We start from the raw sequence: 18,927 nt of genomic DNA, 5'->3' as shown, positions 1-18,927 counted from the left end.
AGGGCTTGGAGCAACCTGGGCTAGTGGAAGGTGTCCCTGCCCAGGGCAGGGGGTTGGAATGAGATGAACTTTAAGGTGCCTTCCAACTCAAACCATTGTAGGATTCCATGATTCTGTCTGGGGGAGTGAGGGACGAGAAAGTGAGGGATTTCTTGTGGTGTAGGGAAAGAGCAAAGATCCTGACGTGTGCAAAAGTATGTACACACATCTGTGAATCATTCTCTCTCTCTTGGATGTGGAACATCATTGGAAGTTTTAGAATCAGTGCTGCTGCCAGCAAAATCCATTATCCACAGCTGCTGAAGGGCAGGGAGAAAGAGTTAGAGGGCAGCCCTATGTGTTGCATTTCTGTGCTGTGAGATCCTGTTCTTGTACAGCTGCCCAGCCCAGAGAGTATCTCTGCTCGTGTTACTGGTTCCATGCTCCCACGCAGCTCCCTGCCGCTGGTCTGGGCTCAGATGTCTTGGGGACCCAGTTCAAATAATTAAAAACCAAATGAAGGTACTTCCAAAAGTCTGTCTTTAATTAAGGAAAACCTAGAAAAAAATGCCAAGTCCCTATGAAGCCAAAAAGTCTTATACATATGTTAGGATTTTGGCAACTTGTTTAAATGCTTAAACAGTTCTTTGAACTTGGGCTGAATGTTCAGGCTCTATTAATGAAGTGTGCAAGCAAAATTGTGATATTGTGACATTGTGTGATTTAGAGGGTTTAGATCTATCCAGAGTCTCTGGACTACATTGTTGGGAACTGGCTCAGTGGTGTCTCATGACGTGGTATCCCTGATGCTGTTGATACTTGGGAGATATGAGGTGTCAAGTCATGGATTAATAGATGCAAGATAGGGCTGGCAGAGCAGGAAAAGAAAATTGTTTATTGGCTGGGTCTCCTCGGTGCTGGATGAGCAAGAACCATATCTGCCTGTTGGTGGGGAATGCTTGGAAAGATACAGGGAACTCTGCTTGGTTTGCTGCTTTTTTGGAAAGATCCTGAGCAAGAGAATATGAAGTAGTTGACAGCAACAACTCCATTTAGAGTCATATAATAGACTCCTCAAATGGTTTGGGTTGGAAGAGACCTTAAAGATCAACCTGTTCCAACCCCTTGCCATGGGCAGGGACACTGTCCACTAGACCAGGTTGCTCCAAGTCCTGTCCAGCCTGGCCTTGAACACTTCCAGGGACTTCATCACTTGCTCCTCTGTGGTAAAGACAGATGTTTTCACAGCTGAAATGAAATGCCTCTCGCTGGGCTTCAGAAGTGTTTTGCCTCTGTCTTGTTTTGAGTTTTTTCCCTCCCCTTTAGGATCCATCCCTTCTCCTAGCTGCACTGTTTTCTAGTCGAGGTAGTTAGTCTCTGGTTCACAGTGGAAACTGCCACTTCAGTGAGTTTTATATTTTGAATTGGTTTTCTAAGCCTGGCAGCATTCAGACAAAAAAGTCAGGGAGAAATTACTCCCTGTTACTTTATTTACCGCTTGTTTTGGGAAATCTAAATCCAAATTTGTGTTTGACTCATATTAGGACTCCATCACTGGACTCTGCTTTTTCAGTTGTTTTTGGCAGGGCTGAGCTCACACCCAGAATGAGCACAGTCATCGGTCAGGGCAGCCTGGGTGACACACCTCAGCTCTCCTCAGGCCATGGAGCTCTCAGGGCTGCCTAAGGAACTGGAAGCTGAAGGCTATTGCTGCAGGATCTGAACAATTCTGAGGTTAAAATTCACATCCTGTGCTCCGTTCATCAAATGTCATTAGTGCTGTGGTAAAAACCATGCGACCTTTGGAGTAACTTGTTAGTTATGGTTAGGGCTGCATGAAGTGGTGTGGATTTTCTAATGCTGGGGGGTTTGAAATCCTTGGTGTTTTCCCTGAGCATCAGGGAACCCCCCATTCAGTGCCTGGTTGCTGCTGGCTCAAGGCTGAAAATGGTCAGGAAGATACCGAGTCCTGCTCTGAGGGCTGAACTTTGTTCTTGAATATTTGGGCACCTCTGTTAGCACAAGTTCTGGAACACAGCACACAGAAATGTGCTTCCTCCATCACTCTGTTTTGAGCCTCTCTCTGAATGCTTTATTGTTGCTCAGCTCTGTGGAAAATGGCCAAGGGGACCTACTGGTGCTTTTGTCACCAGTTTCTGTGTTACAGTTGTTAGGAGTGATCTACTAATAGGCTTTCCATTGACTTTGGGCTTTGCTTTGGATGAGACCCTGTGGGTTTAGGGCATGTGGCCAACCTATGGCTCTTGCTTCAATGAAACTCAATATTGGACTACATCCCATAGCAAGCCTCGTGGGTGAATTGGATCCCTGGCTGCAGGCAGAGAGGAACCGAGGGAGACGGCTAAAATGAATATCCCTGGGGTTTCCTGGGACTTGGTTACATGCTCAACTCAGTTCTGCAGTATGTGGAAGCAGCAGGAGCCCTGGAAAGCCACAGGCAGCCTCTTCATGTGAGCCATTTTCAATGCAACCCCAACCACCGGCAGCACCCTGAGCATCGTCATCCTTCGTGTGTTCTCAGCGGGGTGATGGGGAGGGCCCTCTTGAACCTGGCTGTCTGAGTTCCTCAACACCTTCCTCAAGCCCAGCAGTCTTCAAAACACTGTCAGAAAGGGAAAGGATCCTCCTTAGAGCTTTTGTTTTTGAAAGCTGGCTGCCTCCACTCCTAACTTTGCAGTGCACACATCTTGAAGGTGGACTACTGCTCCCTGTTTGAAGCTGTCCCTCTAACCCCGTTTGCTCAAGAGAAGAGGTGGTAAATGTTGAATTCGGTAGGAAAATTACTGCAGGGCCCTCTGGCTGTGGAGTTTCCCACAATTTGTGTCACAGAATGACCCATATTGTGACAAGCCGGCAGCACACAGGGTGGGTTTTGTCCTCTAGTATTTTTCCTAAACAGAGGTGAAGGTAAAAATTTTCTTCTCTGACCCGGTGCCTGAGGTAAATAAACTGCAAATAGCTTGGGAGAGCAGGCTGGAGTGTGAAGAAGTGAGAAAGGGGCATTGTGACTTTTATTTGTATTTTTAGTTCCTTTTTTGGAGAGGAAAAGAGAACAACCATCAAAGTTTAAATTAGCTCCTCCTTGCAAACATAGGTTGAGGAGACATTATCAAGCTAAAATTAGGAGCAGTTTGTAAAAGGACCTGTTTTCCTCATATGCTGCTACTCACATTACTTAGTTAAAACAGTAGGTGCTTAATGTCGTGTTTTACTTTTCCCCTATTCATGATCCATGAGTTTTTTGGGAGGGGGTGCTTTTGCTGAGCGTGGACAATGAGGGCTTGTGTCTATGATATGACTACTGGTTAAAGCCAAAGTAAATACTGCAGTGGTGATAGTTATGCTGACAAAAGCCCCTATATGAACATTCCCCCTCAAACTTTTCAAAAATTTAACTTGTGTTTATGGTAAATGGGTTTAAATCCAAGTGGAAAAAGCTGCCATGTTATAGGAATAGGAGTGTCCATCTGGAGATGTGTTCTGGTTTATTTATTAAACTTTCTTTTCAGAAAAGCTTGGCAGGAATTTGATTTTTTTTTTCCTTGTCACTCCATTTTTTCCAGGTTGTACTGCACAGGCTTTAGATTGTAAATCTTGCAGGGGACCTTTTTTCTCTAATTAAATTCTGGATGTTGTTAGTCGGCTCTTGAAAATGAAGTTGCCTCCTTTTCAGTGCAACCATCATGGATGTAATCTGTCTCTTTTGAGAGAAACCAACTGTTTCAGTCTTCTCCCCCAGTCACTGGTTGCAGGCAGAGTGTGTTGGCTTTGAGAGGTGCCTGCAGGGAAACTGTTGTACTTCAGCACGTCCTGCACCTAGGAAGGAAAGAACCTTTGGCAGTGATTCAGGGTATGTTTGATCACATCTGAAACACCACGTCTGGTTCTGAGCCCCCTTGGTGAAGAAGGATGTTAACAAACATGAGTGAATCCAGCAGAGAGCCATGAAGATGGTGAAACGTATGGGAATGATGGGAAATACTTGTGCTCCTCCAGCCACCTCACCTCTCCTCTTCCTGTGCCCTTGCACTAGACACATCTTCTCGAAGCTCCTGCTGCTGCTGCTTGTCTGCACAAATGTTTCCAACTGATGCACTCAAAACCCATGATTTGAACCTGATGCCAGGTCAACGGTAGTGCTGATAGGCTCTCACTTGAATAAGAATGCTGTGCTCACCAACCTGCTTCCCAAGGATGCACCAAAAAATCTAGGCACTGCCTTAGCCTAAGGACCATGCTGGTGTCTGAGCTGTGTCTGAGTGAGCTGAGCCGAGCTGGGTTGCAGGGATCCACTCTCCTCTCCCTATCAAGTGCAGATCATGGACCAGTAAGGATCAGAGGATGTAGTAAAAACAGTTTTCCAGGACAGGCAAGAGAGGAGAGGTGATAACATCTCTTATGAATGTACTCTCACCATCAAACTGACTCGTGGGACGTACAGAGGAGACACATTGAGGTCCCACAAAGTGTCTGTTATAGAAGTGTTTATAATGTGGAGTGTCCTGATGTGCCTCTCATGGCTTGAGGAGCTCTGGCTGCCAGTGAGAAGTCCTGCTTGCATTTTTATATGCCTGTTTTTCTTGTGCAGGGGTTGTCATTAAACAAAAAAAGAGGAAAATAAGTATGTGCCTGTTTTTCCATACAGTGCTATTGCAAACACCAAAGGTGCTGGGTTTTTTTCTGAGAGGAAAGGTGGGCTGGTTCAGATACTACAATAGGAGTCAGTGCTGATTCTGTTTGACCTTAAATTAATTATTCTGGAACTAATAGTGGTAGTTGCTTTGGGAATGGCTTGGGTTATTTTTTTGGGTTTGGTTTTTGGTTTTTTTTTTTTTTGGTTGGGTTGGATTTTGAGGCTTAAAGCTGGGAAAAACAAAGGTTTGCCAAATTGCTAGTCATAGGGCTTGTTTCATCCAGGGCAGAACAAACTTTATTGCCTTTGAGAACTTTTGGGCTTAGAATTGCTGCTGGGTGGATATTTCTGGAGAAAGCAGTCTGTCCTTTGTGCCAGAGCCTTGTCTCACCAATGTCTTCGAAAGGTCTGCTGGGATGTGAATTTACCTTCTATGTATCACCATTGCAGCCTGGGCAGTAAAATCATGGACTCATGGAACAGTTTGGGTTGGAAAATGCCGTTTTTCTTCTAGCAGATTCCTTGTGGGTGGATCTGGAGGTTGCTTTAGCCTGCCATTCATGTGTTTCACTTCTGGCTGGAGGACGTTAGCTGTTGGGGTCTTCCAGGGGGAATTTTGTCAAGGGCCTGTTGTCTTACCAGGAGCAGGATGGAGAACTCCAGGTGTGATGGGAAGAGCAACCTTCAGTCCCCTTGTTGTGCCTCGGGCAGCAAAGAAGGTCTTGTTGTAACTTTGCCAACCACTTTAAAGCTTCTTCTGCCAGTCAGTTTTGGGCTTCATGAAGCAACTCTGAGCGACTGAGGAACTGCCTTCCATCACGTTAATAATTTTCTCTGAGGTTGAATGGCTCAACGTTTTTACATTGTCAAGGAAGTTTGTGTTTTGTTTGTGAGCTCTGGATTTGGATTTCCTGTGCACATCCCTGCAAACAGCTCCCCATCTAATACATTTTGGGCTTGTGTGTGCACAAAGTTGAATGGAGAGGGATCTCCTGGCTGAGATGGGAGCAGCCAACATAAAACTGAGATTAATTTGACATGTAGGCAGCTGAAGCTTCCCCTTTCCCTCCCCAGACTGTAGCAAATCCCTTCATGTGTCCCCAGTGAGCTTAGAAGGACTGGGATGAGGTTTGCTGAGGGGGAAGAGGCATGTGGACCCGACTCTATGGGAGCTGTGTGCTTACTTTAAGGTTTTGCAGGATCCTTAAGGTTAGTCTGGACCTGGCAAAGATGTTGTTGTGGGATGAGCTATGATGTTCATCAGGGTGGCCACCATCATCTTTGCTTTGTGTGCGACCTAATTGCAGTGTGGTCCTACTGTATAGCAAGACCTTCTTGGTGCCACTGCAGCTCCAGTGATGACCATGAACATAAAGCCATTTTCACAGTTCTTTGGTATTTTAGGAATTCTGGAGCTGTTGTTTGCTGACTGTGCAGCTGGAGCGTGGGAGGAGAGCAGAACACCGTGGTGGGTGTGGGAGGCCAAGGAAGTATGTGAAAAGGGGCTCAAGGGGATGAACTTCATCCCAAAAATACATGGAGCAAGTTGGACTTATACCAAGTCAGCGCTACGACTAGTTTAGTCCAGTTTAAACATCATTGCAGACTAGATCTACAGTGCAGTCTGACCCAGGGTCTTGATCAAAAGCAATGACTAAGCCCGGCTTTGCTCTGTCACAGGAGAGCAGTTAATGACACAGGAACCAACCTCTCTTCATTTACTGAACTCTCATTATTTATTGTTTCAATAGGAATAAATAAATATTCAACAAATAGTCTTCCTGACCTTAAGTGATTATGGTGTTCTGATTATAAATAAACTGAAAATCTGAATTCTTGATTCTTTTTTAATTTAAAGCAGGCTAAACTTCATGGGAATTATATCTTCCAGTGGTTTGAACTAAAAAGGGTTCATGCCCTGGTTTTCATCTATAGGATAATACGCTGACTTGGAGTGGAGGTATTTTCCTGATAAAGCTTTGGAATAGCTCTGGGGTTTAGGATGAACTCCCTTTGTCCCTTCTGTGTGCCCTCACCTGACTGTGGGTAGCTCTGGATTGAAGCAGGGTGGAGGATGCTCTGAGAAGTGCCTTTGTGTCTTTGGAGCTGGAGGATGCAACAGGAAATCTATAGCACTTGAGGGGGCTTCCAGCACCCTCCCCTGAGGGATGTGTTCCACACTATCTTTACTGTCTCCGTGGGATCTCTTAGGAGTATTTATGCTCCCAGAGGAATACGAAGGGATTACAAATTCCCAGTGGAGCCTACTGAGCTGTGCTCTGCTGTCCTGCCTTCCACCCAGGAAAAACGAGCAGCCCTTTCTCTGATGGGAGTTTGTTGTGGAATCTGCCATGGCCGTGTGAGTGACCAGGGGTTGGGTGTGCAAAGCCCCGGTGCCAGGGAAAGGCGTGCTGGGGAGGAGCAGCTGGGATGTGACTTGGCCTGCTCACCCTGGGACCTGAAGCCTTGAGGATCCCAGGCAGAGAGGAGCCTGTGGCTCCTTTGGGAACGTTTCCACGTGGTTGCTGTCAGAGTTGTGGATCTGTGCCTCCTGTTCCAGTCTGTGCAGCTCTGCTGCTCAACCCCGAGGAAAAAACATTCCCTCCTCTATCAGCACGTTTCAGTTATTAACCTGTTCTTATGTCAACCCACAGGTTTTTTGCCTTCCCTGATTCTCCTCCCCATCTCACAGGGCAAGGGGGACTGAGAGAGCAGCTTGGTTGTCAGCTGGGCTTGAACCACAACAGCCTGTCTTGTTTTTTCCAGTGATAAAACAGGGATTTAGGCGAAGGACTTAAATCTTGCGTTAACATGCTTCCTTTGCCCCTGCTTTCCCAGGGCAGCCACTGACCACAACGTTGACAACACCACAGCAATCCTCAGGGAGTGGCTGAAGAACGTGCAGCACCTCTACCACGATGTGGAGTGGAGACCAATGGAGGAACCCCAGTGAGTACCACAGCGAGGGGCTCACCTGGTTTGCTGTTTCCAAAGCAGGAGTTGTACTAGATGTCCAAGCATTAAAATGTGGATTATGTATTTTGTGAGGTCTGTCCCATTAAAATTGTGTTGTTATGAAAAAAAGGTAAGGTAAGGTCTCTGTGAAGAGATCTCTGACTTCAGTAAAGCAGCTCCTGCAAATCTTTGAAGAAAGCATTTTCCGTTCAGTTATTTAGCATCTGCAGCTGCTCTCTTTGCGTGGTAAACAAACCACATCAAGAGCTACAGGGAATTAAAACTATCATGCTTTATTTGCAAGGAAGCAGAGAAATCGTAGCCTGTTCCTGTAATATGTATGAAAGCTCTGAGACATCAACTATTCAGTAAGTGCTGAGCCAGAGAACTAGATTTAATTCAGTATATTATGCCTTTGCATGATTTGCAGGAGCATTGCTTTGAAATATGATGTGTTGGGGTTTTATTGCTTTAATTTTTATTTATTTTTAAGATCAGCTGTTCCTGGTTTTGTTCTGTTTTCTATTTCTTCCATCAAGGAAAATTACATCAGTTTCCCCTTCCTTTAGGCTTGCTTTTATTTTCAAGGTCCTCGGTGCAGTGGTTGGGTATTTGTGGTATAAATCCACAGGGAATGCTGGGTTTATTGACATTTTTAATCCTTTCATTGGAATTGAGTTTTCTTCCTGTGAAACTTGGCTTTTTTAATTTCTGCCAAAAGCTTTTGAAACTCTTAGCTCCTTCCCTGGCTTATACAGGCGCTGTTTCAAAGTCCTGCGTTTTTATTCCACGTAGGGATCTATTCCCAGGTTTCCTTACATCTTTGTTACAAAGCCTTTGTTTTTGGACCTGACCCTGGGAACAGAGCCACGCACACAACCGTGGTGACGCGATGGGGCTCCTGGGGCTGGGTGGTGGGTGTTTGGAGACTTAAGAGCTGCTCCTGGGATGTGTTAACAGTTCCTAATAATGCCCAGACCCTGATGGAATCCGGGTTGCCTTCATCTTCACATCTCAGCTTTGTTGACTCTGCAGGGCTGAAGGGAGCTGGATTTGCAGCCCAGAGGGCAGATGAGTTTCTACCAGAGGGTCAGACAGGGTAAATCAGCTGCAGTTCATTTTGGGGGGTACCCTCTGCCGAAGGAGTTCCTGGGTTGGATGGTGCTGCTTTGCTGGGTTGTCAGGAAACACTGTGGCACTGCTTGTTCCCTGGTGCCCTCTGTGCTCATGCCAGCACAGAACTTGGAATCATTCTCCCTCAAAACCTCTCCTGGGTTGCCTGAGGTGACTCTTAACGCTGTTTTCCTTTTGGCATGAAGGCATCAAGGGATCTCTCTCTCTCTCTCTCTCTCTCTCTCTCTCTCTTTTTTTTTTTGACTGGTGTAATAAGGCCCAGACATGTTTTGCAGTCAATTTTTTTTCCTTTTCTAGATCTTACCCAGAAGAAATTGGTCCAAAACATTGGCCAAGCTCCCGATTCGCTCACGTGATGAAGCTGCGCCAGGCTGCCCTGCGTGCTGCACGGGAGAAGTGGTCAGACTACATCCTGGTAAATACAGGCTTTGACTTATTAACTGCCTTCAGGCAAAAGCTTTTCAGGTGGTCATTTGGATACTGGGGACTGTCAAAAAGTTTTCTCTGCATCTAAAGACAAATGGAGATGCTGTGGGTCATTTCTTGATCTGGTGAGCCAGAGACTTTGCAGCTGTGGAGGTGAGTCCTGGGGTAAGCTCAGGGCTTTCTCCATGGGCATCAGGATTGAACATAGTCCTGGTGGTGGGAGGTACCTGCAAGGGTCCCCCAGATTGAAACCCACCTGATGAAATGTAAGGGAGTAGTTTTGCAGAGCAGCTGTGGGAAGATGCTGCCCTTGGTCACTGCAGTAGCAGTTAATGGGGATGTTCCCACAGCCCCTGAGCAAGGCGAGGGTGTGAGGCCAGTTTGAGTCATTCTTGATCCTTTTCACAGAATAAACTTGTCCTGAATTTTCAGCTATGCTGTTTTCCCTTTCAGCTCCCTTGTCCCTGTGCTGGTGTAACGTTGTGTGGAGTCAGGGAAGCTCCACATCTTCTCCCATCTCACTGCGTGTCCTAGGGGCAGGTGCCCCTGGGCTTGCTGGTACCAGCAGTGTGCCCTATGAAGCCAAACCCACCAGCTCACTGTTGGGGTTTTTTTTTTTGCCAGCTATTGACTCACAGAATCGTATAGATTGGAAAAGATCTCTAAGATCATTGAATCCAACCATTAAACCAGCACTGCCAAGGCCACATCCACATGGCTTTTAAATTCCTCCAGGGGTGGTGACTCCACCGTTCCCCTGGGCAACCTGTGCCAATGCTGGACAACTCTTTATGGGAAGAAATTTTTCCCAGTATCAAACCTAAACCTCCCCTGGTGCAACTTGAGGCTGTTCCCTCTCCTCCTGTCCCTTGTTCCCTGGGAGCAGAGCCCGACCCCCCCGGCTCCCCCCTCCTGTCAGGGGGTTGCAGAGCCAGAAGGTCCCCCCTGAGCCTCCTTTGCTCCAGGCTGAGCCCCCCCAGCTCCCTCAGCTGCTCCTGCTGCTCCAACCCCTTCCCAGCTCCCTTCCCTTCCCTGCACACGCTCCAGCCCCTCAAGGTCTTTCTTGTCATGAGGGGCCCAAAACTGATCTCAGGATTTGAGGTGCCACACCAGTGCCCAGCACAGGGGGACAGTCACTGCCCTGGGCCACACTGTTGCTGATCATGTGCCTCTGGCTGCCTCCTTCCCAAGGAAGTGTCAGGGGAAGCATATCATTTCACCTGTTAACGAATGTCTTCTCTTCCTCCTCTAGTTTGTTGATGCAGATAATTTACTGACCAACCCACAAACCCTGAACCTGCTGATAGCAGAAAACAAGACACTGGTGGCACCGATGCTCGAATCTCGCTCCCTCTACTCCAACTTCTGGTGTGGCATCACCCCCCAGGCAAGTGACCTTGTGAAGGGTGTTAGGTGACTGTGTGAGCTGTGTTCTCAAAGGCTTCCTGCCCTGTATCTGTGGAGCAATGGGCATTTTTTTTTCTGTTCTGTGGACTTTCCCATCTGCTTCTGTAGTGTCTTCCTGATCAGAAGCTACTGCAGCTCTGAGGTGTGCAAGGGTGGTATTGACATGTGATGCAATTCCACTATCTACACAAAAAATACTGATATGCAGACCAGAATTTTTTTTAAGGTGGTTCCATGTGTTTCTGTAATGGCCTTAAAAACTCTTGGTGCGTAATTTTGGGCTAGTTTTCCTGTATAGTGATGCTAATCCGAGAGGAGTTTGCTTTTCTTTCCACAGCTCTCTTGTGTATAAGTTATTTTTCTCACTTATAAACAGATATAGTTTAAAAACACCCTTTACCTTGTTGGGAGTGTGTGTGCTGAGGTGTGTATGTAAAACTGGTACTGGTGCTGAGCCTAAAAAATCAGTTTCATGTTACCTTTTCAAACCACAGAAAGTGTCAGACACAAAAATATTGTATGGTAGAAACAGCATTATTTTAAAGCCGTCATGAGGTTGAGCTGTCACTTTACAAGCTGACCTACATCACTGTGGTGTGTACCTGGCTAGTGGGTAAGTCCCCACCCAGTCACTTGCTGGATCCTGCCCAGTGGGATGAAGGAGCAAATTGGAAAGGCAAAAGCAGGAAAAAACCCCAAATGAACCCAAAAGCAACCCTCATGGGTGGAGATAAAGATAATTTAATGAGTAAAGAGAAAAAAAACCCCAAACAAATGATACAAAATCAGCACTATCCAGGCAGCTTTAAAGAAAATCAACTGCATACAACCAAACCCAGTACAGTCACCTTGTCCATAAAAGGGTTTTGCTGAGAGAATCAAATGAATAGAAGGCAGATCTGTTGTCACAGTGGTTCTTTGCCTTTTTTTCCTTTGAAATATTCTTGATAAAGCTCTGGATGGGCTTTACAAAACATTCAGCCTGAAATGGGGACCGTAGTTAATGCCTTTTCTCCCAGGTAAGCCTCAGTAGTGAGATCAGCTTTTTGACCTGTTCTCCAGTCTGCTGCTGACCTGTGTATTGTCATCCTTTGAGGAGTCAAGATCCTAAGCTGTGTGTCTTTGGAATAGCAAAAGAGTGTGTATTCTCTTGAAAATTTTTCCCTGTTTGCCCTGGAAAGCTTAAGGATTTCCTTCTTAATTCCATGCCTGAGTCTTGCTTCCTTATTCATAAAGCTACTGCATAGACAAATGTGTTTAATCCTGAGCTGCATATGCATCCCTGAGCTTCCCTGGGGCAAGTTCCACATTCCTGCCCTTCCCTACCCTCTTGCTTTATTCCAGAGACCTAATCTGACTCTAATTGTTATTATTGCTGGAGTGAAATAAAGAGCAAACTCAATTTTCCCATTTCCTCTATTTATCTGGCACAAAACATCATTATTACTTCCCAGTGTTACCAGGGACACAAGTAGGAATCAGAAGCAGGATGAAAACATAACAACTGTACTGGGTCAGAGGAAAGGTCCATCTGATAGTGACAATTCCCTGCAGATGCAAAAAAAGTGAGTGATACTTGCCCAAATTACTTCTGTATCCTCTGGCAATCCCCTTCTGTTTTTTTGAGGAATATACTTGTCTTTAAATCTCTCAGAGATTTTTTTTCTTCTCCAAAAATCACTGTCTGAATCTATTTTTTGGCACCTACACTATCTTATAGCAGGGAGTTCCACAGTTCAGACTAAGTATTTGAATAAAAATAGCAGAAGAAGGTCCCGAACTATCCAAATCCTTGGGAAGTAAATATGGAGATAAGAAAAGGGGAGTGGGGAGGTGTGTTTCCTTGTTTCAGTTTTTGTTTTAAAAGGAAGATATAAATTTCCTAGCGAAGGTATTGAGTGTCCTTAAGGTTTTTAAGGCTAAGTCCTGGGTCAGCCGTGTTTTCCACTGGTGTAAGTCAGCACTGCTCCACAGGCTGCAGTGGATCTCAGCCCTGCCTCCCCAGTGGGGAGTTTCCAGCATTAGCTGAGAAAAGTAGAGGGAAAAACCTTGCAGCAAGTGCGTCTTGTAGAATTTGGTGGAAAAAAAAGCTGCTCAAGTGAACAGCAAAGTTGCTCTTTTATTTTTCATTTTCTCTCAGTTGCTGCATTTTGTTTCCGTGCACAGTCCCAGGGCTTCGTGTGCTCAGCCCTGCTCTCCCAGGGGACCTGGGGAGGGAATAACAGCTGGAGCATGCCCTGAAACACAGCCTCCCTCCAGCACTGAGCCACGGCAGGCCAAAGCCAGCTCCAGACAGCCTGACACTGAGCTGTCACGGAGCAAACCTTGGGAGAGAGAGCACGGCAGCAGCACGGAGGAGTTGGAGTCTTTCTTGACTACCCCTGGTTTATGAGCAGTGAACAGCCCCAACACTCCAGGGCGACTGACTGGAGGAGGCAAGTTTAGTTTCCACAGTCTGTCACCTGTGGGCATTCTTGGATGTCTGGTAGAGGTTGGATGTGTTAACCCTTCCTTTGGCTGCTCAGGTCTCTACCCGCACGCTCCTTTCCTTGGCAGTCGGGATTGCTGTGTTTGGGATTTCTGGTCCTCACAGTGTGGTCAGAAGGTGTCTGAAGGGCAGAGGGGAGGGTGACAGATGCATAAACAGGCAGATGCACCACACATGCTTCTGCACAGCTCAGAGTAGAGTGGTTCTGCCATGATTTGCTCAGCCATTGCCTGGATGCTTATGGAAAATATACTATAAATGGAGCTCTAACTTCTTTTAGTGACTCATCGTTTCTGTAAGGCCCGGAATCTGCTCTGGATTCAGCCATCCAGATGTCAAATTGGTGTTTCAGGATTTTCTTTCTGGAGGAATTTAGTGCATTTATTTCCAAATCTGATGGCTTTAGCCATATGAGGTGCAGACTGTGGGTGTTGCACCCCACAGTGCTGGAAGGCTGGCAGAACTCCTGGGTACAGGGAATTACCCGTGAGCTGACTGAAGTGCCTCCCCCAGACAGGCTCAGGAGTGAATTTTAAACCTACTTGCCCCGGGATGGGGGAAGCAGGGATTCTTACACTGCAGTGACACAAACCATTTTTTTAAGGTCATGGTCAGAATTAGTTTGCAGCTCCTGTTCTGTGAGACATATCTGTGCCTGATAAACGTGGAGGACATCATGGATGCTCAGGCTCAGCAACTTCAAGGATCAGGCTGGAGAGTCTATGAGCAAAAAAGAGGTTTTTGGAGAGCCAGGAGAATATAGTCTGAGGTTTGAAGGTCCATTGCAGGGGAATTTTGCAGTGGAAAGTTTTGGGTCTCCAAGAACTGCTAAAAAGGAAAGAGAAGGTCAGTCTTTAACTTTTGGGATAGAGACTGTTTCTAAATACTTGACTGAGCCCTTTTCAAATGGGAGATGCTGAAAAAGCTGAGAGTTGAGCCCTGATGCACCTCTGCTGGGAAGAGCTCAGGGTGAGAACTTTTGCAAAGGAGCATCTCTGAAACAGGAATCTCTCGAGCAACTCCCTCTTTGTGATTTCAGGGCTATTACAAAAGGACCTTGGAATATCCCCTGATTCGGGAATGGAAGAGGATGGGCTGTTTTGCTGTCCCCATGATTCATTCCACGTTCCTCATTGACCTGAGGAAGGAGGCCTCCACCAAGCTGATGTTCTACCCCCCCCACCAGGATTACACCTGGAGCTTTGATGATATCATGGTCTTTGCCTTCTCCAGTCGCCAAGCAGGTATGTCTGGAGCTTTGGCTGGGGAGGATTCACTCGTAGAGACACAGAGACCTCTACTGTGAGTTCACAGGCCAAAAGTCCTGTGTTAACTTCAGTGGGGGGTTCAGACACTGTTCCCTTTCCTCTTTGGGATCTGGTCAGGGATAATCAGCAGCAAGTGACTGGAAAGGCAGTTTTGGATTACAGCTGGCTTCAGAGGATGTGGGAGCTGTTCTTGGCCTGGGGGCAATATTTCAGAGACAAAATGTGTGGCTTCCACCCATGGTTTGTGTCACAGCAGGGAAACAGAGAAGGTGTTGTGAAGTCTGTAGGTGAAGTATCTAAAGTTGCCACTTCCAGAAGATCCACGAGGAAAGGGGTGAGGGCAAGAGACTCTTCTTAAAGAACAGAGTCACAGAATGGTTTGTGTTGGAAGGGACCTTAAAGCTCATCTTGTTCCAAACCCCTGCCATGGGCAGGGACACCTTCCACTAGACCAGGTTGCTCCAAGCCCCGTCCAACCTGGATTGGACACTTCCAGGGAGAAGAAATCTTTTGCAGGCAAGAGCCAGTTAGAGCTGGTATGAGAGCAGTAAAATCTCTGTTGTGCTTCATGTTGTGTCAGGGGTACTTTGGGAGAACACAGAGCACTGAGGTCCCTGGGGCACAGCAAGGACATCACTCTGGCCAATATTGGAATCAGGTTCTCCTGGACAGTGGGAGGATTTCAGTTAGCCCTGAAATACAGGGGTCTTTTCAGCCAAGTCACAACCTCCATGTCCTCTTCTTGTGCCTGGAGTGGCTGTTGGTGTTTGCAGAGAGCTCCAGGTGTCTCTGAGACATCACTGTCCCTTGAGTGCCTGTTGCTGCTGCTGTTTGTACTTGTGGTGAGGATGTTTAGTCCCATTTATTTTCGGAGAGTGGATCTTGTGAGTATTCTGTCTCCAACAAAGTCCAGGCTGGCAGACACAGTGTTGCAGCTGAAAGGAACTCCCAAGAAGGACATTAATGTGATGGCCAACTGTGTTCTTTGCCTGCTGTGTTGAAAAGGGCACAGTTTGGGGCATTATAAGGAAAAAGTGACTGGTGGAAGCTCAGTGACACCCATAAATGCCTTCTGTTCAGAGATCATGACTGGGTTGCTGACTTGCTGAGGTGAATTAGCAGGAAAAAGTTGTGTATGAGTCCCCTGAGTGATGTGCAGTTGGTGCTACCTGTCCTCTGTGAAAGAGAAGTTAAGGTAAGCAGGAAAAGCTGCTCTTTGGGGGACAGCCAGGCAGAGAGAAAGCCAAGGGAAGAAGGATTGTTGTTGTTGTTGGCAGTTGTTCTGCAGAGAAGGCGGGCTGTGACTGCCTTCCCACCGTTCCCAGACAGCACAGCAGCCACCAGCTGTCTGTACCTTCCCTTTTAGGGGTGTTTCTGGTTGGAAGGTCTTGACAGCACCAAAAAAGATGGTGTTTTCTTGGCAGACTGAGCAGGGCATTTTTAAAATCAGCTTTGAGAGGATGAGGAGCATCAAATAAGACAAATTATGGAGGAGAGGCAGCAAGAGCTGCAATTGGAGTCCTTGGGAGGCAGAGGTGAGACGTGAACTTGCAGAGCAGTTCTGTGGTCCTGACGTTCGGAGTCAGAATGTCGGTATAAAATCACAGCATCAAGATCATCAGGTTCAACCACTCCCCCAGCCCTGCCAAGCCCACCACTAACCCATGTCCCCAGGTGCCACATCTTGGCTCCAGATGAGAATTGAGGTTTAAGGCTGGATAGCAGAGCAGACTGTCCCCCCGCTTCTTCCCTGTGCCAGCTCTGCCAGAAATGCAGCATCCCACCAGTGTGGTAAGTGCAGTGCATTAGCTCCAGCTGTTTCAGAAATATTTCAGGGATTCAAACTCATCATTTTTTCCTTCCATCCTAGAGCACTTTAGCTTTTTCCAGGACCGACCCATGACATGAAAGGCTTTGCTTCAGCTGTCTGACCCATTGATCTGCTCAGATTGTTGGCTCGTGTCCTGGGCTGAGTTTTGTCACCCAGGATACAGGATGACAGAATGTTTCAGAAATGTGAAAAATGTGTGGGCTTTGAGGTAAACTTCTCTTTGGAGTAATTTCAGTTCCCTGAAGTCATAAATAATCTTGGCTTTTGTTGAGGGCAAGTACCGGGCTTAATGCCTCAGGTCAAGCCACTGATTTTCAACAGGGAATCTACTGCTGGAAGCAACTGTTTTGTGATGCTTCAGAGAGATGGTCCCACTTCTGCTGAGAGGACGTGGCCCGTGGTGCAAGTCCTGACTCAGTAAAACTCAGTGTGGGTGTGTTTTTGCCAGCACTGTACTCTGTAGAGCCCCTTGTGCTCACAGGAGTGTTGAGCCAGGCTGGTCAGCCTTCCAGTGCCCAAAGGGGTTTCAAGAGAGCTGGAGAAGGATTTTGAACAGGGACCTGGAGTAAGAGGGCAAGGGGAAATGGCTTCCCACTGTCAGAGGGCAGGGTTAGATGGGATATTGGGAAAAAATTCTTGTGTCTGAGGGAGGTGAGGCCCTGGCACAGGTTGCCCAGAGAAGCTGTGGCTGCCCCTGGATCCCTGGAAGTGTCCAAGGCCAGGTTGGACAGGGCTTGGAGCAACCTGGGATAGTGGAAGGTGTCCCTGCCCCTGGCAGGGGGTGGAATGAGGTGGGCTTTAAGGCCCCTTCCAACCCAAACCATTCTGTGATCTCCTGAGCTACCTTTCAAGCCTGAGGCTCTGAAGCCATTGAGCAGCCAGCAGGAAGGTCCAGTCACAGGGATGTGGAGGAAATTTAGGTTCCTTAATTATGGGTTTAGGGCATGGCTGCAAATCCTGGCCACTGCTTATAAAATGTAATAATAATAATGCAAAAACCTGTCGTTTTTCCGTAGCAATCATCCAATTTTATTATAAAAGAGAGCTGGAGAGAGAGTCTCCCTCCCCATTTTATGGGAGCTTTACCTATATGGTAACTTTTATCCCAGAAAGAACAGGAATACTGGCATGAATCTGCACAGATTAAGTGTGTTAAGCCAGCGGAAGGTAAGAACAGAGATCAGTGAGCCAGATAAGATTAGTTGATTAGATCAGTGCCAAACCCATTAATGTCAGCAGGTAGTATTTTTTTATTCTGCCATTTACCTAAATTGCAGCTGACAGCTGAATGTGTTTTGGCAAGTAGCATAGCCAGCAATTTACTTGCAGAACTTAAAATGAGAGAAACACTGGGGTCATTAGTGCCGACAATTCCACTCTGCTAAAAATACCAGGGATTAGGGAAACTAATAGATGAAAGCATCAGCACACCAGGTAGTGTCTGCTTTTCATTTATTTCCTAGAGGGAGGGGGGTGGTTGTCCTTGTTCCATTAAAAAAAAAAAATAAATGAAAAAGAAAGGCATTTTTTTGGCCGGTTGTGTGGGTTCTAGCAGCTCTGATTGGGGTTAGATAATAAAGGACCTTACCAGAACTCGATGAGGAACAACAGAAATACTTTCCTTGGCTTCTCTCTATGTGGCTTTTGAGTGTGTTGCTGGATGTGACATCAGGCCCAGTGCTGCCACAGTTACAGCCAGTGGTGAGCAAATCCTTGTCATCCCAGAGGGAACAGCCTTTTGCTGATGCTGGGATGCTCCCAGTGAACAGGCAGTGGGTGGGTCTCTTCCTTGCAAAGGAACCTGCTCCTAGGAGAGGCTTTGCAGCTTCCCTTTGTTTCCCCCCTCCAAAAAGCAGTTGCAAAAGCTTTTGAGTAGAAGAATGTTCTGTTATCACCTCTGTTTGAAAGCATCTGTTCTCCTTGCTGGAGTCTCTCTCTTGGATTTTCCTCTAACCTTCAGGGCACAGTAAAAAATAGTCTTGGAGAGGAAAGGACCATGTTTGGTGTAGACTTAGCAGTTCTAAGATGGTTGTCGTACATGTTCATCAAAGTCCTTTGCCAGCACAGGTGAAAGTGTGTTGTCTTTATTTTCTAGCCAAAGCAAAAGGAAGCAGTGATAAAGAATAGAACGGGTTGGGTTGGAAGGGACCTTAAAGCTCATCCAGTGCCACCCCCTGCCACGGGCAGGGACACCTTCCACTAGCCCAGGTTGCTCCAAGCCCTGTCCAAGCTGGCCTTGGACACTTCCAGGGATGGGGCAGCCACAGCTTCTCTGGGCAACCTGTACCAGGGCCTCCCCACCCTCACAGAGAAGTTTCCTCCTAATCCCTAATCTAATCCTGCCCTCTGACAGTGGCAAGCCATTCCTCCTCACCCGGTCAGTTCATATCTTTGCAGGGTTCGTTAGGGAGCAAGCTGGGATTGGTTTCATGGGAGAGGCTGCTTGCTGCCAGCCAGGAGCCAGGCGGAACAGCAAATGGCACTGGAATGGTTTTGAATTGTTTGCTTAGGAAGCAGAAATTTGGGGATTGAGGTCCTGGCACAAGTTTGATTGTGGCTACGTAGCCACAGAGCAATGAAATCTGCTGGTAACAGACCTGATTCTGGTTTCTGCTTTTCTGTGATCCTCAGGAATACAGATGTTCATCTGCAACCGTGAACACTACGGGTTCCTTCCCATGCCCCTGAAACCACACCAGTCGCTGCCGGAAGAAGCTGAGAACTTTGTGCACACGCTGATCGAGGCCATGAGTAAGTTGCTGTGCCCTTGCCACGATGGATCCCT

The 18,927-nt window shown here is 46.9% G+C and overlaps 1 protein-coding gene across 1 annotated transcript in view; it reads left to right on the top strand.

Annotated features, from left to right (window-relative positions):
• COLGALT2 (collagen beta(1-O)galactosyltransferase 2) overlaps window positions 1-18,927 on the top strand; it is a 46,825-nt gene that overhangs the window by 20,897 nt on the left and 7,001 nt on the right. The window contains exons 2-6 of the mRNA XM_027723475.2: window positions 7,472-7,582; window positions 9,020-9,137; window positions 10,401-10,535; window positions 14,083-14,287; window positions 18,774-18,893. Coding sequence (XP_027579276.1) covers window positions 7,472-7,582; window positions 9,020-9,137; window positions 10,401-10,535; window positions 14,083-14,287; window positions 18,774-18,893 — 689 coding nt within the window. The remainder of the gene's footprint in view (window positions 1-7,471; window positions 7,583-9,019; window positions 9,138-10,400; window positions 10,536-14,082; window positions 14,288-18,773; window positions 18,894-18,927) is intronic.

Source organism: Pipra filicauda, unplaced genomic scaffold, assembly GCF_003945595.2.
Source record: "Pipra filicauda isolate LSUMZ 115617 unplaced genomic scaffold, ASM394559v2 scaffold185_size1782982_pilon, whole genome shotgun sequence".
Taxonomy (NCBI): domain Eukaryota; kingdom Metazoa; phylum Chordata; class Aves; order Passeriformes; family Pipridae; genus Pipra; species Pipra filicauda.
The sequence above is the reverse complement of the archived record's forward strand: the minus strand, read 5'-3'. Positions and strand labels throughout refer to the sequence as shown.